The sequence below is a fragment of the Trachypithecus francoisi genome, unplaced genomic scaffold (genome assembly GCF_009764315.1).
Source record: "Trachypithecus francoisi isolate TF-2019V2 unplaced genomic scaffold, Tfra_2.0 Lachesis_group20, whole genome shotgun sequence".
NCBI lineage: Eukaryota > Metazoa > Chordata > Mammalia > Primates > Cercopithecidae > Trachypithecus > Trachypithecus francoisi.
The window spans coordinates 36,924,064-36,948,118 of NW_022681466.1; the positions used below are offsets into that span (position 1 = coordinate 36,924,064).

The 24,055-nt window shown below is 38.6% G+C and overlaps 1 protein-coding gene across 4 annotated transcripts in view; it reads left to right on the top strand.

The window, feature by feature from the left end:
- Positions 1–24,055, top strand: part of USP32 (ubiquitin specific peptidase 32) — a 225,218-nt gene that overhangs the window by 74,682 nt on the left and 126,481 nt on the right. For all 4 annotated transcript variants that reach the window (XM_033183779.1, XM_033183781.1, XM_033183780.1 and 1 more), the window contains one exon: positions 20,626–20,731. In XM_033183779.1, coding sequence (XP_033039670.1) covers positions 20,626–20,731 — 106 coding nt within the window. The remainder of the gene's footprint in view (positions 1–20,625; positions 20,732–24,055) is intronic.

Genomic DNA, 24,055 nt, shown 5'->3' on the forward strand with positions numbered 1-24,055 from the left:
ATACCATGCTTTTTCTTGGCTTTTAGTATAATACTTATTAAATTCATTGATTTAATAACAGTATCTTAAACACTTAAATATGATTTAGGAAGCCAAGCATAGTGGTATGTTCCTGTAGTCCCAGCTACCAAGGAGGCTGAGGTAGGAGAATCCCTTGAGCCTAGGAGTTTGAGGCAAGCCTGGGCAACATGGCAAGAACTCATCTTAAAAAAACCTTAAAAAAATTGGCCTATAGAGTTACCTACTCATTTCAGTTTAAAGAACCAGCATGTTGAGTGTTATATTAAACACATCTTATAAAACAGTGGGCCTATTTTGTATCTAGTTGTCACATTTTACTTACCTTTTTTCTCTGTCGTATAAAGACATGCTTTTATTCTATTTATTTCTGTTTATTAAGTTTTCTCAACAATCATTGAATGCCAACTGTGGGCACTTTATTGCAAAGGGATGATTAAAGTTGTGGCAAAGTTCAAAGACAATTTCTTTTTCAGTTAATATTACTAGGGCTAAAAAAAAAAAGCCATCTGATTAAAATAGTTACCACTGAGGTGTTAATAATTAATAGAGTTGACCATCACAAGGAATGGTCACTGTTAAAAGAGAAGCTTGTCTTTCCAGATTTCCAGTTGATAGATTTAGGGAAGTGGCTTAAATTTTTTTTGTTGTTGTTTTTGTATTTTTCATTGTAAACTTTTCATTTGGTGTTCTATGTCTTCTTTTTCTGTGTTTAAACTGTCTGTGCTTCCATTCATTTCAAGAGTGTTTGCCCTCATTTCTTTGGGAATTTTTATAATAGCTGTTCTAAAGCCTTTGTCTATATGCAATGTGTCTCACTTGATTGTTGGTACCTGTTGATTGATTGTCATTTCCTAATTGAGATGATAATTTCCTGGTTCTTTATGTGCTGAGTGATTTCAGATTATATTCTAGACATTTGGAATATTTTGTTATGAGATTCTGAATCTTGCTATAGAGATGTCGATATATTTGTTTTATCAGATCATTGATAATGGGCTCAGGACATCAGTTCACACCAGTCTTATGTTGGTTGTAGTTCCAATGTCAGTTAAGTTTTTAGAGTCTTTATAGTGGTATTTGGATCTGTCCCATATGTGTACCACCCAGTGGCTAGACTGGGACCTGGGTTTTGGTCTATGCTGAATTTTAATTCTCAGACTTTGATAAGCAATTTAGGCTTATAACCATTCATATACAGCTAGGAAGTATACAAGGAGTTCAAAAAACAACTTTCCTGAGCTTCTTCCTCTGCTCAGTATTCATTTTACTTTCCATTTTCCTGGATCTCTGATTTTCAGTCCTCTGGTTAGAGAGTTAGGGCTTTTAGTTATACTACTGTGCTACATACTTTCTGCTACTGCCTCTGTATCCAGAGCCAAGCTGTAGGAGGTAAGAGGACAGAGATAGGGAAAAAAAGCAATGAGAATTTGTCCCATTCTCCTAGGACCGTAGCTACTCTGTTTGGAGAGGGTTGTAGGCTAAATAATGGCTTCAAAGATCTCCAGATCCTAGTTCCTGGAACCTGCATGTGGCATTTGCCTGGAATTCTAGTAATCATTGTACATGATCTAAAATGCTAGTTTTATTGCTTATTACCCTTTCTGAAAATATTTTTATTTATTAGGGAAACTCTTCCTTGATTACTAAATAGGTTTATATAACTGTGCCGCAGGTCCTCAAATAATGTCATCTCATTCACTCATTCAGTGTTGTTTTTCATTGTAATGTTGATGAAAAAAACATCAGTTTCTGGCCAGGGCCACTGTGTGGTTTGCATGCTCCCCCACATGTCTGTGTGGATTTTCTCTGAATACCCCAGTTTCTTCCCTCATCCCAGAGATGTGCACGTTAGATGACTTGGCATGTCTAAATTGTCCCAGTCTGAGTGAGTGTAGATGTCTATGCAAGTGTGCCCTATGATGGGATGGTGTCCTTGAGCTGCTGACATAGGCTCTAATTACCTGTGACACTGAACTGTAATAATTGGGTAAATATAGTCATTTATCTTACTTGTTTTGATTAATCTTTCTCAAATGTATGTATAGCTCACGTTTATTTCAATGTTTAATATTTGAAACTTTTTGGGGTATTTATTTAGAAGTTTGGTGATGTTTTTGTGACCAGAAATATACCTCAGGAACTTGACTCATGTTTATATCAATTAACCTGTGGTAAAATTGATTTCATTCTACCAGGTTTCATTTGAAGTTGCAGTTTCCAAGAACCTATCCATGATGTTAAATGAGGACTTAATTGTATTCTTGGTAGTTTGTTTAAATAACAGTTTGGGATTTTCAACAGATTACTCCCTGAAAATATATTATGTGAGAGAAGAGTTCCAATGCTGATACTGAAGATACTTATGCAGTCACCCTTGGTATCTGTTGGGGATTGATTCTAGGCCTACCAGGATACCAAAATCTGCAAATGCTCAAGTCCCTTAAATAAAATGTTTAGTATGCGCACACCCCTCACCCCCTGTGTACTTTAAATCATCTCTAGATTATTTACAATGCCTATTGCCATGTAAATACTATGTGAATAGTTGTTATAGTGTATTTTTAAATTTCGTATTATTTTTATTTTTGAGATGGAGTCTCACTCTGTCCACCAGGCTGGAGTGCATTGGCGCTGTCTCAGCTCACTGCAACCTCTGCCTCCTGGGCTCAAGCAATCCTCCCACCTCAGCCACTTGAGTAGTTGGGACTACAGGTGCACGTCACCACTTCTGCCTAATTTTTATATTTTTTGGTAGAGATGGGGTTCACCATGTTGCCCAGGCTGGTCTCGAACTCCTGGGCTCAAGCAGTCTGCCTGCCTCGGCCTCCCAGAGTGCTGGGATTACAAGCATGAGCTACTGTGCCTAGCTCGCAGAAGTACTTTCTATCTAAGTGTTTATTATACTCGTATTTATTATCTGAATAGTCTTAATCTGAGTCCCTGTATTTTACTATGTTTTAAAATTTTTATTGTGGCAAAATATGTAGAATATAATATTTGCCATTTTAACAATTTTAACGTGTACAGTTCACGGACACTAACTACATTAACAATATTTTGTAGCCATCACCACTATCTTTTTCTAAAACCTTTCATCATCCCAAACAGAAACTCGACCCATTAACCATTAATGCTCCCAACTCCTTCCCCTAAACCCTCATAACACCCAGTCAACTTTTGGTCTTTATGAATTTGCCAATTCAAATTACTTCACGTAAGTGGTATCATACAATATGTGTCCTTTTGTGTTTGGCTTATTTCACTTAGCATAATGTTTTCAAAGTTCATTCATGTTGTAACATGTATCAGAACTTCATTACTTTTTATGACTGAATAATATCCCATTGTAACTAATAACTTATTTTAAAAAGTGGTCAATTTTTCACTCACATCCTTCTCTAACATTTCTCTTACAAGACTACAGTTTTTGTATCTTGCTAAATGTTGGATGTTATAAATTGATGTAGCATACCAACTTGAAAATGATGTAGGATATCATTAATTCAGTAAAATTTTTGTGTTTTGGTTCTACTTCATTTAAGTTTGGGGGTAGTAAAACAATTCTGTAAATTCACCTGACCTAGTCTCAGCCTCGTTTTCTGGGTTTGGAGGTAGGAGTGCAGCTAAAAGTCACTAATGATTTTGTCACACTTTCATAATCCTGAAATTTTTGTTGTCTTTACTTGAGTCTCAGCTGGAAATCCGCTGCTTCATGGAGGTGGAATTTAGCTGTTTGAATTGGGAAACTGGAACTTTCCCTTCTAGAGATGTGAACAAGTCCTTTTCCCTGCTGCTTCTTAACCACAGTTAATATGCATAATGGTTAATCCCATGCTGTTCTCTAGATGGAATTAGATTAGTGAACAGTAGGAGAATATTTAATTCTTTAATCACTACCATTCAGCATGAAATTATATTAGCCTAAACAAGCAAAAAGGTCATCACTTTGTTGGCTAAAAATTTCAAGCTTGATCTTCTATATATTTATATATGCTGAGTTTATAAGGACACTGCAATTTAAATAGATTAAATTTAATTTTGTTGCTTTTAGCCTGGTGTCACAGCCTAAGATTAATTTGATTTAATTCTGTTACCTTTTAGCTATCCCTACCAACTTTGTCATTTACAAAACTGATACACATGCTTTCTATGTCATAATATGTACCACTGATTTTAAAAATGTTTAACAGTCATGATCAACAAAAAAGCCAGTTGGCTGTTTTTTTGTTGTTTGTTTTCTGTTTTTTTGAGACAGAGTCTGGTTCTGTCGCCCAGGCCGGAGTGCAGTGGCACAATCTCAGTTTACTGCAACCTCCACCCCCTGAGTTCCAGTGATTCTCCTACCTCAGCCTCCCAGGTAACTGGAACTACAGGCGCACGCCACCATGCACAGATAATTTTGTATTTTTAGTAGAGACGGGGTTTTACTATGTTGGCCAGGCTAGTCTCACTGTGTTGCCTAGGTTGGAATGCAGTGGTACCTCAATTTCCCAGGCCCAAGCAATCCTCCCACTTTAGCATCCTGTGTAGCTGGAACTATGGGTGCATGGCACTACACCTGGCTAATTCTTGAATATTTTGTAGTGGTAAGGGTCTTGCTATTTTGCCCAGGCTGGTCTCAAACTCCTGGCATTAAGCGATCTTCCTGCATTGGCTTCTCAAAGTATTGGGATTTATGACATAAAATTAATCATTTTAACTTTTTTTTTTTTTTTTTTTGAGACAGGGTCTCACTCTGTCACCCAGGCTGGAGTGCAGTGGCTTGATCACGGCTCACTGTAGCCTTGACCTCCTTGGCTCAAGTAATCCTCCCAGCTCAGCCTCCCAAGTAGCTGGTACTACAGGCATGCGTCACCATGCCTGGCTAATTTTTATTTTTTTTTAGTAGAGATGAGGTCTCACTACATTGTCCAGGCTGTTCTCAAACTCCTGGGCTCAAGTGATCCTCGTGCCTTGGCCTCCCAAAGTGCTGGGGTTTTAGGCATGAGCCACTGTGCCTGTCCCATTTTTATCACCTTTAAGTGAACATTTCAGTGGTATTTACATTCACAATGTTGCCCGATCACCACGCCTATCTATTTTCAACATTTTTCATCACTCCATTTTTCTCAAATTCACATGGAAAAATAATTCTTCTTTAATCACACCAAACAGAAATACTGTACCTGTTAAGCAGTAATTTCCCATTCTTCTTCCTCCCCAGCCCCTGATAACCTCCAGTCTACTTTCTGTTTCTATGAATTTGCCTGTTCTAAATATTTCATGTAGTAGAATCATGCAATATTTGCCATTTTATGTCTGGCTTATTTCACTTATCATAATGTTTTCAAGATTCATACATTTGTAGCATATATCAGAACTTCATTCCTTTGTTTGTTTGTTTTTTTGAGTTGCAGTTTCGCTCTGTTGCCCAAGCTGGAGTGCAATGGCGTGATCTCTGCTCACTGCAGCCTCCACCTCCCAGGCTCAAGCAATTCTCCTGCCTCAGCCACCCGAGTAACTGGCACTACAGGCGCCCACCACCACACCCGGCTCATTTTTGTATTTTTAGTAGAGACAGGATTTCACCATGCTGGCCAGGCTGGTTTCAAACTCCTGACCTCAAGTAATCCATCTGTCTCAGTCTCCCAAAGTGCTGGAATTACAGTCGTGAGCCACCGTGCCTGGCCCATTCCTTTTTTTGCAGTTACAGGAACAACACAGAAGAGAGACAATATTAAAAATACGTACTTACTAGTTGAACTGTGGAAACTTGCTCACTGAAACACTCTGACTTGCATTAATGCTTTATATACCCATATTTATATTAAAAATTCTCATGCAACATGAAAATAGAAAAACTCCCTGTACCTGATTTCTGTTCCCCGTTTTCCCACTTGCAGTCATTTACTTAGGTAGCTTTTTACCCCATGAGGGAAAAAAATCTAGGGTTCAGAACTACTAGTAACAGGGAAGGGAGAATTTTTTTTTTTTTTTTGAGAATGAAATGTTTCTCATCATAGCATATTCTTAAGCATGTTCTCCATATATGCTGCAAGGTAGCTGAATGTCTTTTGGCATAATTGTTACATGTTTGGCATGGCTGGCAGAATGGTTGATGTCTCCAAAAAGGTCAACCATCATTTGCTTCCTGCAGAGCACCAATAGCTGTTTTCTGGAAGCACAGATCTGTTTCGAAGTCCCATACCAGATGCTGGAAGGGAGGTTTGTGAATCAGAAGTTCAGTGGACTTCTGATAATGTTCAGTGTCACAGAGTACCAGGCCTGTAATGATAACGTTTCTTTACCCCTCCAACAGAGGGTGCACTCTTGTGAATGGCTTTTATGGCTAATTGCTTCCTGGGTGCTTTACCATGGTCAATTTACAGGCTATCTGTTTTGTACAGGCCATGCTACGTTTGAGAATGTTTACTTGTTCTTCAGCTCCCTCTGCAGGAGCTCAGTGAGCTAAAGGTGCTGGAGAGCTGTAATAGCTGCAAACACGCATTTTTTTTATGGCTAAATAATACTTCACTGTATGTATATACCACATTTTATTCATTCATTTTTTATGGGTTGTTTCCACCTTTCTTCTATTGTAAATAATGCTGCTGTGAATATTGGCATGCAGGGATCTGTTTGAATCTCGTGTTTTCAGTTCTTTTTGGAACAGAATTGTCAGGTCATATGGTAATTCTGTGTTTGCCTTTTTGAAGAACCACCAGGCTGTTTTCCAGAACAGCTGTACCCTTTTACATTTCAACTGACAGTGTATGGGTGTTGCAGGTTTTTTTACATTCTTGTTAATTTATTTTATTTTATTTTGTTTATTTTTTTGGAGATGGTGTCTCACTCTGTTGCCCAGGCTGGAGTGTGGAGTGCAGTGGCGCGATCTCGGCTCACTGCAACCACTGCCTTCCAGGTTCAAGCCATTCTCCTGCCTCAGCCTCCCAAGTAACTGGGACTACAGGCGCACGCCACCATGCCTGGCTAATTTTTTTGTATTTTTAGTAGAGATGGGGTTTCACTGTGTTGCCCAGTCTGGTTTTGAACTCCTGAGCTCAGGCAATCCACCCACCTCAGCCTCCCAAAGTGCTAAGATTACAGGCGTGAGCCACCACGCCTGGCCTTATTCATTTTATTATAGCCATTCTTGTAGGTGTGAAGTTGTATGTCATTGTGGTTTTGATTTGCATTTCCCTAATGACTAAAGATGTTGCATCTTTTTATTTAAGTCATTTGCCCTTTTTAAAATTATTTGTAATTTTGTCGTTGGATATATAATCCTAGGCTGAGCTTTTTTCTTCTTTCAGTATAGTAAAATTGTTTCTTCTGTTGTCTTGTGACTTGCATTGTTTCTGATTACAAGTCAGTGATTATTCTTATTTTTGTTTCACTGTATATCTTTTTCCCTCTTAGTGCTTTCAAGATTTTCTCTATTACTATTTTTCAGGAATGTATGATATACCTTTGTTTGGACATGTGAGTTTCTTTGAGCATTTTGGATCCATGGGTTTATCATCAAATTTGGGAGGTATTTCGGTACCATTCTTCAAATATGTTTTCTGTTCATCCTTCGCTTTTCTTGGTCTCTAAGTACGGGTATGTAAAAAGCTTGGTGGTTTTTCACAGGTTACTGAGACTGATTATTTTCTTTCCTTTCCTTGTCACCCACCCCCAGTTCTAGCTCTTTTTCTTCACTGTACTTCAGATTGGATAGTTCCTATTCCCTTTCTGCTCTTTTATTCAGTAGTATTTAATATGCTTTTAAGGCTACACAGGGCCAGGCACAGTGACCCACCCCTGTAATCCAGCACTTTGGGAGGCCTAAGCAGGTCGATCACTTGAGCCCAGGAGTTCAAGACCAGCCTGGGCAACATGGCAACATGGCGAAACCCTTCCTCTACAAAAAATACAAAAAATTAGCCAGGTGTGGTGGTATACACCTGTAGCCCCAGCTACTTGGGAGGCTGAGGTGGGAGGATTGCTTGAGCCTGGGAGGCAGAGGTTGCAATGAGTCAAGATCATGCCACTGTATTCTCCAGCCTGGGCAACAGAGAAAGACCCTGTATCAAAACAAACAAACAAACAAACAAAAACCCCACACAATAACTTTTTAGTTCAGATATTATATTTTTCACTCTAAAGTTTCATGTTTCTTTTTAAAATATAGTTTCTATTTCCATGTTTTTATTTTCGTTTAAATTCTTGAGCATATTTATAGTAGCTGTTTTAAACTTCTTGTATACCAGTTTTTATCATCTCTGTCACTCTTTTGCCTAATAGTTTTCTGGTGATTGGTTACAATTTTCTGTTTCTTGTATCTAGTAACTTTTTGATATCTTGTAGACGTTGTAAACCTTATAAGTACCTGAATTTGTTGTCTTTATTTTTAAAATGTTGGATTTTATTCTAGCACACACTTAAACACAGATTAGCTAATCCTCTTGAATCCTGTGTTAAAGCTTTGTAATGGTGAGTCTTGAATAGACTTTAGTGTAAGTATGGTTTGCCTCAATACTAAGGATTAACTCTTTTGGGGTCTCTCCTAAATGCTCTGGATGTTCAATGAGGTGTCTCTTCTGCCTGACTGATAAACTCAGTGTGGGCTTTGGGTACTATTCTGCTTTCTAATCCCTGGTAGTTGTTTCCTCAGTATTTGTTCTTTGTTTAGACTTCAGGAATTTATACTTTGCATTTGTATGTTATTATTTACTCAGAATTTCAAGGGGCCCTTTATTTTTTTTTTTGGAGCTAAGCATGACTCTACCTTAAGATATTTACATACAGGAAAGAAATGGTTGGTACTATGAAACACATTTGAAGTAAAGAAACATTTTGTTCTATTGGACTCTGCACTGAAGAAACAGTAATGTAAACACATGCTTTTTAGTTTTAGAAGGAAAATTTTTTTCAAAACACACACATATAGGAACAGAGCTTGCATTTTTTAAATCTTACTTTATTTTATTTATTTATTTATTTATTTATTGAGACGGAGTCTCACTGTCACCCAGGCTGGAGTGCAGTGGTGTGATCTTGGCTCACTGCAACCTCTGCCTCCCAGGTTCAAGCAATTCTCCTGCCTCAGCCTCCCGAGTAGCTGGGATTACAGGCACCCGCCACTATGCCTGGCTAATTTTTGTATTTTTAGTAGAGATGAGGTTTCCCTATGTTGGCCAGGCTGGTTTTGAACTCCTGACCTCAGGTGATCCACCCAGCTTGGCCTTCCAAAGTGCGGGGATATGGGATTATAGGCGTTAGCCACTGCGCCCAGCCACAGAGCTTGCATTTAAATGTTAACATTTGAAACTTTATCAGTAGTAAGTATGTTTTATGCAAATGAATACTTAATGTTTTCATAGTGTATATACCATGAGCCTTATGTTGTGTTTGAGTTATTCTTCGAAACTCACCAACATACAGCATGACTTATTTTATGAATTCATAGTTCATCTTTGTCATTACCTAAAGATGGTTTTTAAGCATGTATGTTGGTGACATCAAGTTCTTTGGGAGGGTATTTTTTTTTGCCTTTTTAACTTATGTATACTTTACTTTTTAACTCTGTGTCAGTCAAGATAATTTTTTTAGCCTGGGCAACATAGTGAGATCCCATCTTTACCAAAAAATGAAAAAATTAGCAAGGTGTGATGGCATGTGCCTCTGTTCTCAGCTACTTGAGAGGCTGAGGTGGGAGGATCACTTGAGCCTGGGAAGTCAAGATTGCGATGAACTGTGGTTGTGCCACTGCACAACAGCCTGGGCAATAGAATGAGACCTTGTCTCCAAAAAAAAAAAAAAAAAAGTTGAAAAGTATTGATCCTCATGAGAATTATATAAAATGAAAATTTGAAAACATTAATTTGGTTCTGTTGATGAATTAATCAAGCAGTTAGATTGGTGTACTAGAGTTTACTCTGGAAAAATATTTTCAGGCAAAAGTTATGAGCTCATCAGTGCTGAAGTCTTACTAGTTAACAAAGTGACTTCAAATTCTGGCTTCCCCCTGCTGTCCTGAGATAGTATTTCCCACCTATGGGCTGCTTTCCAGCTTAGGTCCTAGAATGAGAAGACTTGGCACATTGCTTCAACATATGTGTCATGGAATGCAACTAAGGCTCAGAAAGTTAAGTGATTTGCTTAAGACCACACTGTTGGTATATTAATAAAGCCTGGCTTCAAAGTCGGGCCTTTCTGACTCTAAAAGCCATGATAAAACAGTATCTGTCACTTAACTATTTCCTCTAAGGAACTGTGGGATAAGGGATAACCCTTTACCCTATATCCATTAGACAGTGGAAGGACCAGTATCTGAAAGCAGCAGTTGAAACGTGCTACAACTGTTTCTGAACTCTGGAGACCTACACACATCTACCTTTTTTTTGGTTTTGTTTGAGACGGAATTTCACTCTTGTTGCCCAGGCTGGAGCGCAATGGAGCGATCTCGGCTCACTGCAACTCCACCTCCTGGGTTTAAGGGATTTTCCTGCCTCAGCCTTCCCAAGTAGCTAGGATTACAAGCGCCAGCCACCACACCTGGCTAATTTTTTTGTATTTTTAGTAGAGATGGGGCTTCACCATGTTGACCAGGCTGGTCTCGAACTTCTGATCTCAGGTGATCCTCCTACCTTGGCCTCCCAAAGTGCTGGGATTACAGGCGTGAGCCGCTGCACCCATCCTACATCTACCCGTTTTTGACCTGTACTATTAGGCAAGAGGTAGATTTTTGGTATATTATAGTATAAGTCTTTTTCTTTGACAATACAGACAGATTTCCCTCTAATCATATTATTTACAGGGCTAATCATATTATTTACTAATCATATTGTTTAGCTAATCATGTTATTTACTGGGATGACATCATTGAGAGGAGGCTAGTGAGATCATTACCACATACATCAATCTTCTATATTAGTATGACAGTATACTGAGTCTCTGACTGGATATCTATGGCTACAAAATGTTTAAGAAAGTGTTTTCTTTTCCTTTAACAATGCATAATAGATACATATTTTTTGGGGGTACATGTGATCATTTAATCCATTCATAATTTATAAATATTAAATCTCAGTGTACTTGGGATATTCATTACCTTAAATGTTTGTCCTTTATGCTAGAAACATTTGAATTAATTTTTTCTAGTTATTTTGAAATGTACACTAGATTATTATAAGTTATAGTCACCTTACTGATCTAACACTACATTTTATTTCTTCTGTCAAACCGTGTATTTGGGCCCATTAATCAACTTATCTTTATTTCCCTTTCCTCCCCACTACTCTTCCTATCCTCTGGTAAACACCAATCTACTCTCATCTTCGTGAGATCTATTTTTAGCTCCTACATATGAGTGAGAACGTGTGATATTTGTCTCTCTGTGCTTGGCTTATTTTTGTTTTTTGGTAGTGATGAGGTCTCACTATGTTGCCCAGATTGGTTTCAAACTCTTGAGCTCAAGTGATCCTCCTGCCTTGGCCTCCCAAAGTGCTAGGATTACAGACGTGAACCACCACACCTGGTCTGCTTGACTTATTTCACTTAACAGTATGAACTCCAGTTCCATCCATGTTGTTGCAAATGGCAGTATTTCTTTTTTTTTTCCTTGGAGGGAGTCTTGCTCTGTCGCCAGGCTGGAGTGCAGTGGGGCGATCTTGGCTCACTGCAACCTCCACCTCCCAGGTTCAAGCGATTTTCCTGCCTCAGCCTCCCGAGTAGCTGGGACTACAGGTGCATGCCACCACACCCAGCTAATTTTCGTATTTTTAGTAGAGGCAGGGTTTCACCACATTGGACAGGAAGGTCTTGATCTCTTAACCTCGTGATCTACCTGCCTCAGCCTCCCAAAGTGCTGGGATTATAGGCGTGAGCCACAGCACCTAGTCTCTTTTTTCTGGCTGAATAATATTCCATTGTGTGTGTATATACCACATTTTCTTTATCCATTCATCTGTTGATGGGCACTTAGGTTAATTCCAAACGTTGGCTATTATGAATGGTGCTGCAATAAACGTGGTAGTATAGGTATCTTTTTAATACATTGATTTCCTTTCTTTTGGATATATACCCAGTAGCAATTTGCTGGATCATATGGTAATTTTATTTTTAGTCTTTCGAGGAACAGCCATGGCTGTTCTAATTTACACAATGCCTGTACTAATTTACATTCCTGCAAACAATATACAAGAGTTTCCCTTTCTCCACATCCTCACCAGCATTTGATATTGCCTGCTTTTCTTTTTCTTTCTTTTTTTTTTTTTTCCTTGATAGAGTCTTGCTCTGTCACCCAGGCTGGAGTGCAGTGGCACAATCTCGGCTCACTGCAACCTCCACCTCCTGGGTTCAAACAGTTCTTCTGCCTCAGCCTCCCAAATAGCTGGGATTACAGGCTCATACCAACATGCTTGGCTAATTGTTATATTTTTAGTAGAGACCGGCTTTCACCATGTTGCCTAGGCTGGTCTCGAACCCCTGACCTTGTGATCCACCTGCCCTGACCTCCGAAAGTGCTGGGATTACAGGCGTGTGCCACTCTGCCCAGTCTGCCTGCTTTTCGATATCAGCCATTTTAACTGGGGTGAGATTTTATCTCATTGTAGTTTTGATTTGCATTTCTCTGATGATTAGTGATGTTGAACATTTTTTCATGTGACTGCTAGCCATTTATTATGTCTTCTTTTGAAGGTTTCAGATCATTTGCCCATTTCTTTAATTTTTTTTAGACAGAGTCTCATTTCGTTGCCCACGCTGGAGTGCAGTGGTGCAGTCTTGGCCCATTGCAACATCGGCCTCCTGGACTCAGGTGATTCTCCCACCTCAGCCTCCTGAGTAACTGATTATAAGTGTGTGCCACCACGCCCAGCTAATTTTTGTATTTTTTATAGAGACAGGAGTTTCTGCCATGTTGCCCAGGCTGGTCTCGAACTCCTGAGCTCAAGTTATCTGTCTGTCTTAGCCTCCCAAAGTGCTGGGAATTTCACCATTTAAAAATAGAATTTTTTGTGGGTTTGTTTTTGTTTTGTTTTTTGCTAGTAAGTTGTTTGAGCTCCTTATACAGTCTGAGGGTATTTTGCAAATGTTTTCTCCCATTCTACAGGTTGTCTCTTAATTTTATTGATTGTTGCCTTTGCTGAGCAGAAGTTTTTGGCTTGATGAAATCCCATTTGTCTATTTTTGCTTTTGTTATTTGCCCTTTTGAAGTATTACACAAAAAACATCTTTTCCCAGATCAATCTCCTGGAGCATTTCCTCCAGTGTTTTTTTTCTAGTAGTTTCGTAGTTTCATAATTTCAGGTTTTGGATTTAGGTCTTCAGTCCACTTTGATTTGATTTTTTGTGTATGGTGAAATATGAGGAGTCTAGTTTCTTGTTTTTTATTTTGTGACAGTCTTGCTCTGTCGCCCAGGCTAGAGTGCAGTGGCACGGTCTCGGCTCACTGCAACCTCCGCCTCCCGGGTTTAGAGCAATTCTCCTGTCTCAGCCTCCCCACTAGCTGGGATTACAGGCGCGCACCACCATGCCCAGCTAATTTTTGTATTTTTAGTGGAGACAGATTTTTGCCGTGTTGGCCAGGCTGGTCTCAAACTCCTGACCTCAAGTGATCCACTTGCCTCAGCCTCCCAAAGTGCTGGGATTACAGACACGAGCCACCCTGTCTGACCTAGTTTTTTCTGCATATAGTTATCCATTTTTCTCAGCACCATTTTTTTTAAAAGACTGTTCTTTCCCCCATTGTATGTTCTTTGTGCTTTTTTGTAAAGATGAGTGGATTGTAAATGTGTGGATTTATATCTGGGTTCTCTGTTGTCCATTGGTCTGTGTCTGTTTTTATGCCAGTACTGAATCGGAAAGGTTTCCTTGTTCCCCTTGCAGGGTGTGTAATGGGGGTGTGGCTTGCTTCTTTAGTGCCCTGCTGTTCAAACCTCTAGGGAAAAACATACAGGTTGTGGGGCTCTGACACCACGGGCAGCGTCTAGTGGTGAATGTTTACAGCTCCTGAAGCCCCAGTGGGTTTGTGTTACTGTGTGCTCTTTTAGTTTTGCCATTTCTAGGTAACTTGTGTTTATCAGTTCATTAGACCCTCTGCATTATCCCAAGGGCTTTCTGTATCCTGGATTCTTGCCTTGGTGTACCAGAAACGTCGGATCATTTGTGGGCTTGGAGAAGGAGTGCAAGATTTTATTGAATGGTGGAAGTAGCTCTCAGCAGATGGACTGTGAGCCAAAAGGGGATTGGGAAGGCGGTTTTCCCCTGGAGTTGGGCCGCTCAGCTGCTGGACTTTCCTCTGACTGCCCCCGCTTTTCAGTGGCTTGCCGGCATCTGCCGGTGCCTCTCAGTGTACTTTTCAACTGATGTGTTCCTCTGGACATCCAGCCACTTGTGCGTTCTTTTGCTGATATGTTCCTCTCAACTTCCAGCCACATGTGTGTCTTTGCTTGCTAGGGTCTCGGGATTTTTATAGGCACATGATGGGAGCATGGCAGGCCAGGTTGGTCTTGGAAAATGCAACATTTGGGCACCAAGGCAGGAGTGCCTGTCCTCACCTAGGTCCGTGGGCACAGGCCTGAGGGTGGAGCCCTAGCCAGGCACCTGCCTTTCTCTACCCATCACTTCCCTGCCTCCCTCCTATACCATGCTGTTTCGGTTACTATAGGTTTTTAGTAAATTTGAAGTCAGGTAGTTTGATGCTGCCAGTTTTGTTATTTGCTCAGGATTGTTTTGGCTATTTGGGGTCTTTTGAGGTTTCATGTACGTTTTAGAATTCTCTTTTTCTTTCTCTATGAAGAATGTCATTGATATTATGATAGGGATTGCATCGAATTTATGAATAGCTTCGGTTAGTATTGTCATTTTAACAAAATGAAGTCTGGCTGGGTGTGGTCGGCTCATGCCTATAATCCCAGCACTTTGGGAGACCAAGGCAGGCAGATCACTTGAGGCCAGGAGTTCAAAACCAGCCTGGTCATCATAGTGAAACCCCATCTCTACTAAAAATACAAAAAGTTAGCTGGGTATGGTGGTGCGTGCCTATAATCTGAGCCACTCGGGAGGCTGAAGCAGGAGAATCGCTTGAACCTGGGAGGTGGAGTTTGCAGAGAGCCAAAATGGAGCCACTGCACTCCAGCCTGGGCGACACAACGAGACTGTCTCCAAAAAAAAAGGAAAAAAAATTAATTATTCCAATCCATGAGTATAGAATATCATTCCATTTTTGCGTGTGTCGTCTTCAATTTCTTTCATCAGTGTTCTATAGTTTTCCTTTTATAGACCTTTCACATCTCTAGCTAAACTGATTCCTAGGTATTTTATATTCTTTGTAGCTATTTTAACTCGGATTACTCACTTGGGATTTCTTTTTTAGATTGCTTACTGTTGGTGTATATAAATTCTATTGATTTTTGTATTTTGATTTTCTATCCTGCAGTCTTTCCTGAATTTATCAGTTCTAACAGTTTTTTGGTGGAATCTTTTTAAAATATAAGGTCATGTTATCTAGTAACAAGGCTAATTTGATGACTTCCTTTCAATTTGCATACCCTTTATTTCCTTCTCTTGCCTTATTGCTCTGGGCTTTCCTTTTTTAATAGCTAAATAAATTTTTTGTTTTTCTTTTGAGACATAGCACTCTGTTGCCCAGGCTGGAGCGCAGTGGTGCAATCTTGGCTCATTGCAACCTCTGCCTTCTGGGTTCAAGTGATTCTCCTGCCTCAGCCTCTCAAGTAGCTGGGATTATAGGCGCCTGCTACCATGCCCACCTAATTTTTGTATTTTTAGTAGAGACAAGGTTTTACCACATTGGCCAGGCTGGTCTCGAGCTCCTGACCTCAAGTGATCCACCCGCCTCGGCTTCCCAAAGTGCTGGGATTACAGGCATGAGCCACTGTACCCGGCCAGAAAATTATTATAGGGATTTTAAAACAAAAGTCTTGCAACAAATTGTATAAGTAACACTTTACCTTTATTAAGTGTTTTTCAAAAAATGACATCAAGACCACCCTGGACTGCCAGCATCCTTGCTATCCTATTCACACTCCCTCTTCTAAATCCAAAAATGAAAGCTGATTAGTAATGAACATGGCACTTAATATTCCCTAAATGTTTAAATGGTCACCTACTATAAGGTCTTTAAATAGTTTTTTTTTTTTGAGTGAAAAAAGAGTACTTAGACATTAGAGGTGTTAGATGCATACTGCTTTCTGAAACATTGATAAAAGGCAGAAAATATGTACATCCTAGAATTTAGGAAATGGTGGTTTTTGGGGGCTTCCTCTTAATCATTTGTCAAATGAATTGGGTGATTCTAGAAGGTTATTGCTGTACTTGTATTTTGGGAGTGATAGGGAGGTAGCAGTATATTCCAACCAAATTTATCCATACAAAATCTGTTACATTTTACAAGTACTTGCAAAACTGAAAGTCATACCCTACTCAAAATTTCCTCGTTAATTTTACCGTCACTGCTTTACTCTTTGTATTAAAGTCAGTGAAATTGTCAAAAGTGAAGAGACTGGATTATCAAGATACAGTGAATGGAAAGGGATGCCAAAAACACAGTGTTTATAAATTGAATTTGTTACCGTTTGAAATTTGTTTGTTTAATCTTCAGGAGATTTCACCAAAATGATGTATGTCTTGCTGATGATGTCTGTCATATAATTCTAGACAAATTAACTAGAAATGAATGTATATAATTGATATAGTTTGGATATTTGTCCCCTCCAAATCTCATATTGAAATGTGATCCCCAGTGTTGGAGGTGGGGGCTGGTGGGAGGTGTTTGGATCATGGGGGCAGATCCTCCGTGAACGCCTGGGTGCTTTCCCCACAGTAATGAGTGCACTGTCACTCTGTTAGTTCATGAAAGAGCTGGTTGTTTAAAGGAGCCTGGTACTTTCTCCTCTCGCACATACTTCCTCTCTCACCATGTGACATGCTTGCTCTCTGTTCCCCCTTCACTTTCTGTCACAAGTGGAAGCTTTCTGAGGCCTCATGAGAAGCTGAGCAGATGCTGGTGCCATGCTTATACAGGCTGCAGAACCGTGAGCCAAGCAAACCTCTTTTCTTTATAAAAATTACCCAGCCTCAGGTATTCCTTTATAGCAATGCAAAACAGACTAACATATTACTTGTACTATAGAACTGAAAGTTGGTTAAAAATTCAGTTTCAGAAGCCTGTCTTTCCTAGGTTAAAATTCTGACTCTGCTGCTTCATTGATGTATGACTTTGGACAAGTTACTTAATCTCTTTGGGCTCTGGTTTCCCCCAGCCCTAAAATGAGGATACCAGTATTCCTTGTGGAGTTATCTAAAGGCTTAATACTGGTAAAGAACTTACAGTAGTAAAATGCCACATAATAAGCATTTAAATATTAGCGATTGTTTTTATTATAAAAATAAGAGTTTATTAATGAGGTCAATGTTAGACTTAAACACTAGAGTACTAAGGTCATGTAATGTCCTGGTGACTGGCAATTTAAAGATGAGATATACCACATGTGAATTGGTATAATAAACCATTTAATGGTGTATTAGACAACATTTATGTGTACTATACAACAGTATACTTCCAATTCCTTTCTCTTATCCTCTGTGCTATTGTTACGTGTTTTACTTTTACATATTCTATAAAGACACATTACATTTCTTCTCTTACTGCTGTAGACTGCTAGTTATCTTTCACAGTGTTTAAAAATAAGAAAAATGCTTTTATGTTTACCTTCATTTATGCCATTTCCAGTATTCTTATTTCTTTATGGAGGTACATGTATCTCTAATGGCATAATATTTCCTCCAGCCTGAGGTACTTTTTTGTGTTCCCTTTTCGCTGGTAGTGACTTCTCTGTTTTTGTTTCCACCCCCCCCACCAAAAAAAAAAAAAGAAGCAAAATATCTTTTCTTTTTGAAAGATATTTTCACCAGGTACAGGACTTATGGTTGAGTTTTTTTCTTTTAGTGCTTTCAACATTTCACACCATTGATTTCTGGCTTACATAAGTTTTGATGATAAATCAGTTATAATTTTTTGTTTCTTTCAATGTAATTTTTTTTTTTGTTTTTTTCTTCTGGCTTTCTTAAACATTTTCTTTTTAGTTTTGGTTTTGAGAAATTTCAATATGATTTGTCTAGTTGGTTTTTGGGATTAGAAGGGTAATCTATTCTGCCTGTTCTCTGAGCTTCTTACTATCTGTGGTTTTGTGTCTATTTGTTTTGAAAATCCCCAACCTTGTCTTCTCCTTAGATATTTCTTTTGCCTCATTCTCTTTTTTTTTTTTTGTAGGATATCAGGATTACGTGAATGTTACGTCATTGATATGATCTCACAGCTCTTGGGTTTTCTGTTCTGTCTACCTTCGCCTGCCCGCTGTCCTCACATTTTCCCCCTTTTGTTTTGTTTTGGACAATCTCTTATGCAACTCTTGAGTTTACTCTTGAGCCGTTCCAAAGCATTCTTCAACTCCATTAGTATATTTTTTCCTTTGTCTCTGACAATATATTGGATTTTTCCTTTTTCTTCAAATTTTAAAATTGACTTAAAATTTATGGTTGAAACATAAGTGTTTCATATAGGACAGAAGAGACTGAGCCAAGTAGTATCCTTCTTCAGCTTGGGAGGTTGAGTCATTATAGTCTGTAGTTAAGCTTAATTTTGGTCTTGTTGCTATGGTTACCCTCAATGCTATATAGGCTTCAATTTCCATTCTAGGGTTAATTTTTTTTTTTTTTTTTAGGGGTTTGGGCTCTTTCTTAGAGATTTTTTCTAATGTTTGCTCTACCCTCAACTTTTGATCTTACCTTCTATTTGTTACCACACTGCAGAGAAGGTCTCTGTCCATAAACTCTTCTTCCCCTCCGGCGGTATACTATAGTTATTTATTCCTTAGTGCTTGCTAGCAGAAGGGTGGATGGTGGGGAGTGCTAGGGAGGGGACGCTCTCTGTAGTCCTATTTCTGTCTCAGTTTTAGGCAGGTGCTGTGTCCCTAGATATTGGGAGTGAGACCTTTACATAGATCTTCCTTCTTCCCAGTGGTAGGGGATCTGTAAGGTCTGGGGCCATTATGTTTTCCTGCCCTTCCCCAGGGATAAGGGTGTTTTTGTTTTTGTTTTTGTTTTTCCCTGTTATTTTCTTCTAGTTCGGAGTGGGAGATGGGGCAACTAAAAATAGTTACTCTACGAAGTGTGTTCTATTTGTTTGGTTTTTTAAAAAGTATTTTTAATGTTCTGTAGCTGTTTCCTTTGGCTAGTTTTTGCTGGGTTGAGTTATCACTGGCACTAGAATAAATAGTTTTTGACATCAGTTGTCAGGTGTTATTAAATATATAAATATTATTTGGTGAATAGTATATATTTTCAGTTTTCATGTTGACTGTTAAACTTCTCGAATTATTTTTTAATCATGCATTTTTATTGACAAATTTTGCCTGACAAATAGTAGACACTCAACAAAGAATTGTTGAATGAATGAATTTATTGTGATTTCTGTTGTCCCTTTCCTATGCATAGTTCTTCCTTATTTCTGATTACTATAATACTTACTTCTGAGAGTGTTAAAAACTGTTTTTTGGAGTCTCTTTGAATTTCTGAACATTCAGTTAGAGAGTATCTTTTTTTCCAATCAAAGTAATGTGCATAATTTTTCCAAAGGTTGAAGGAAGTTATGTAACTGCACAAAATTCTTATCACATTATTGTGGCTGTTGGAGGACCTTTGTACTCTTGGACCTTGGTAAGGACTCCCAAGAGAAAGAATAAATAATTCAATTGTGTGAGTCTGTAATATGCAGATATTCCTCTACTTACCCTGGGATTACAGCTGATAAACCCATTGTAAGCTGGGAATATTGTAAGTTGAAAAGGCATTTCATACACCTAACCTACCAAACATCAGAGCTTAGCCTAGACTGTTTTAAACGTGCTCAGGGCGGGCGCGGTGGCTCATGCCTGTAATCCCAGCACTTTGGGAGGCTGAGGTGGGCAGATCATTTGAGGCCAGGACTTCGAGACCAGCATGGCTAACATGGTGAAGTGCCATCTCTACTAAAAATACAAAGTTAGCCCAGCCTGGTGGCGCATGCCTATAATCCCAGCGACTTGGGAGGCTAAGGCAGGAGAATCACTTGAACCGGGAGGCAGAGGTTGCAGTGAGCCAAAATGACGCCATCGTACTCCAGCCTGGGCAACAGGAGTGAAACTCCATCTCAAAAAATAAATAAATAAAATAAAATAAAATATATATATATATGTGCTCAGAACACTTATATTAGCCTTCAGTTGGGCAAAATCATCTAATGCAAATCAGATTTTATAATAAAGTATTAAATATCTCATGTAATTTATTGAATACTGTATGGTTTCTACTGAATGTGTATCACTTTCACACCATTGTAAAGTTGAAAAATCAAGTTGGGGACCATCTGTATGTATTTTACAGTAGACACAGTCTATTCTTGACTGAGTGCAATAATAAGGTCCAAAAGAGGAAGAAGAGGGAGAAACTTAACATCATTTCACTAAAATTTACCAGGGCCTTTTCTGGAAGTGGAGATAAAATTTGTTAAAGGTGATAGCTGCCTCAGATTCCTCAACAACTGAAATGCCTCCTAAGGTTGGCTTTATCATCTTCTTCCAGGTGATTTACTGTTCTTTTGGTGGAACATCCAAAGGGCTGCACTTCAATAATTTAATAGTTGGACTTGTCCTCCTTACAAGAGGCAAAGATGAAGAGAAAGCAAAATGTAAGTACTTTTATTATCTCAAAAATAATACCACTTCTATGTACAGAATAATTTATCTCAAAATTCTTATGACAGGTAGAGGATTTGAAGTGACATTTTCCCAAAGAAGATATACAAGTGGCAAATAAACACCTGAAAAAATGTGCAACATAATTAGTCATTAGATAAATATAAATTAAAACTACAGTGAGATACTACTTCACACCTTCTAGAGTGGCTAAAATTAAAAAGCCTGATAATGACAAGTGTTGAGAAAGGTGTGGAAAAATTGTAACCCTCATCATACATTGCTGATGGGAGTATAAAGTACTGCAGCAACTTTGGAAACCAGCCTGGCCGCTCCTCAAATTGTTAAACGTTGTTACTGTGTGTCCCAGCTATTCCACTCCTAAGTATATACCCTATAAAATTTAATACATATGTTTACCACACACAGAAAAAAACTTGTACGGAAATAATCATAGCATCATTGTTCATGATAGAGAATGTAAACAACCCTAATGTCTACCAGCTGGTAAATGGACAAATAAAACATGATATATCCATATGCTGGAAAATTACTCTGGTATAAAAAGGAATAAAGTACTGATTCATGCTACAGTATGGATAAACTTGAAAACATTTTGCTTAGTGATAGATGTCAGTCACAATAGGTATGATTCCATTTATATGAAATTTCAAGATTAGGCAAATCTACAGTGGCAGAAAATGGTAGATTAGTGGTTGCTGGAGGTATCGGGGAGAGGGAAATGGAGAACAACTGCTAGTGGGTACAGGGTTTCCTTTTGGGTTGGTGAAAATGTTCTGGAATTACATAGGAGTGACAGTTGCACAACCTTATAAATATACTTTAAAAATCACTGGAATGTTTACTTTAAAAGGGTGAATTTTATGAGATGTTTATTATGTCTCAATATAACTTATTTTTAAAAATTCTGATGACATAGACGTAGTAGTCTGTTCTTTGTTTCACAAACAAAACCGAAGTTTACTTACTTGATAATATTTTATATATGTTCTTTGTAAAAGGTTTTTTTTTTAATGTTTTACTTTTAACTTCAGAAATTAATTTTATTAGGTGAATTATCTAAGCACAGAAAAGAGTGGCACCTCATTCATTACCTTTAAATCCTGCTAATCAGGGAAACGCTATAATGAGAGGACACCATTTCCCCTGCTAAGTGTGAAAGGGAAGATAATCTCAGTTGCTTGGTGTCTTTCTGTGCTTTGTAGGATATAGATTTATTTAGTTTAAAAAAATTCGTTCATTTATTTGTAAGGTCTTCTGTCTCCTCATTGTTTTCTTTGAGCTCCCCAAAGACAGATCTGCCTTACCAAAAGCATTCATAAGCATTGCATATTTTATTGAAGATTTCCCAGGGGAAGTATGGAAGCTGTTTATATTACACAGAATGTAACATTTTGTTCCCAAAATTCCTACGCTTTTATTCTTGACCACCATATTCTGGGTCTTTCTCTCTTCCTTCTTCCTTTTCTAATTTGCCTACTATGGTCTGAATGTTTGTGTCTCCCTCAAACTTCATATATTGAAATCCTAACCACCAAGGTGATTGGTATTAGGGGATGGGGCCTTTGGGAGGTGATTAGGTCATGAGGGTTAATCATAAGTATCTTATGAGTGGGATTAAGTGCCCTAATAAAAGAGGCCCTAGAGAGACCCTTTATATTTTCCTCTATGTGAGGATACAATGAGAGGTGGCTGTCTATGAACTAGGAAGTAGTCCTTCACCAGACACCAAATTGATGGTGTACTTCCCAGCCTCTAGAACTGTGAGAAATAAATTTGTTATTTATAAGCACCCAGTTTATGGTATTTTGTTACAACAGCCTCAACAGACTAATATACTGCCCTGGGACTGCTTCTGAATTTCTTAGAATCCCCTCCCATTCCTGAATCTAGACCATTATTTTTAATTCTTGCTAAGGTTTGAACATGTTACCCAAAGTTCATGGGTGGAAACTTAATCTGCAGTGCAACAGTGTTGAGAGGTGGGATCATTAAGAGATGATTAGGTCATGAGGGGTCTGCATGCATGAATGAATTAATGCTGTTATCTCAGGAGTGAGCTTCTTATCACAGGAGTGGCATCCTTATAAAGGAAGAATTCAGCCTCCTTCTCTCTCCCGCTTGCATGTGTTCTCTTGCTCTTCTGCTTTCTGCTATGGGATATTAGAAGAGCAAGAAGGTCCTTGCCAGATGCAGGTGCTTTGACCTTGGACTTCTTAGCCTCCAGAATTGTAAGAAATAAATCTCTGTTCATTACAATAAGTTGCTAGATCTGTAGTATTCTATTATAGTAGCACAAAATGGATAAAGAGATCATTTTTTTAAAAAGTTTTGAGGTATAATTGTCATACAATAATATACACATATATAAAGTATGTATTTTGATATGTAGTTTTGTTTTTGTTTTTGTTTTTTTGAGGGGATAGGGGACAGAGGAGATAGCCTCACTCTGTAGCCCAGGCAAGAGTATAGTGGCACAGTGGCACATAGCTCACTGCAGCCCTTAACTCCTGGGCTCAAGTGATCCACCTACCTCAGCCTCCCAAGTAGCTAGGACTATAGGTGCATGCCACCATGCCTAGCTAATTCATTTTCTTTATTTTATTTTTGTAGAGATAGAGTCCTGCTAGGTTGCCCAGGCTGGACTCAAACTCCTGGCCTCAACTGATCCTTCTGCCTCTGCCTTCCAAAGTGCTAGGATTAGAGACATGAGCCAGCATACTTAGTTATACATTTGTATATGTTTTGACACATGTATGTGCCCAGTAAACCATTACCATAATCAAGATAATGAATGTATCCATAAACCCAGTTTTGTGTATTAGAATATAATTGTGATCTTGGTTTTTCCAAATTAGCATTTCTTCACCAGCAGAAATATAAATTGGCCCCAGGCAGCAATAATTAAAAATACCGGACAGGTATGGTAGCGCATGCCTGTAATCCTAGTTATTTGGGAGGCTGAGGCAGGAGGATCTTTTTGAGGCCAGGAACTTAAGGTAACAGTACAGCAATAAAAATAATACAAATAAAAAGCAACACACTGTGGCAACTATTTACATAGCATTCACATTGTTTTAGGTATTATAAATAACCTAATGATGATTTAAAATATATGGGAGGATGTGTATAGGTTATATGTGTCAACTGAAAAAAATTATGATATCTCTAAATTTGGAAAGGAGACTTTATTTAATTATATCTATAAATTTGGAAAGGAGACTTTATTTCTTATAAAGGGTTACAGCCTGCAAGGTGGCCATTCTGACAGCCTGAGAAACATAGCCTCCAGCAGA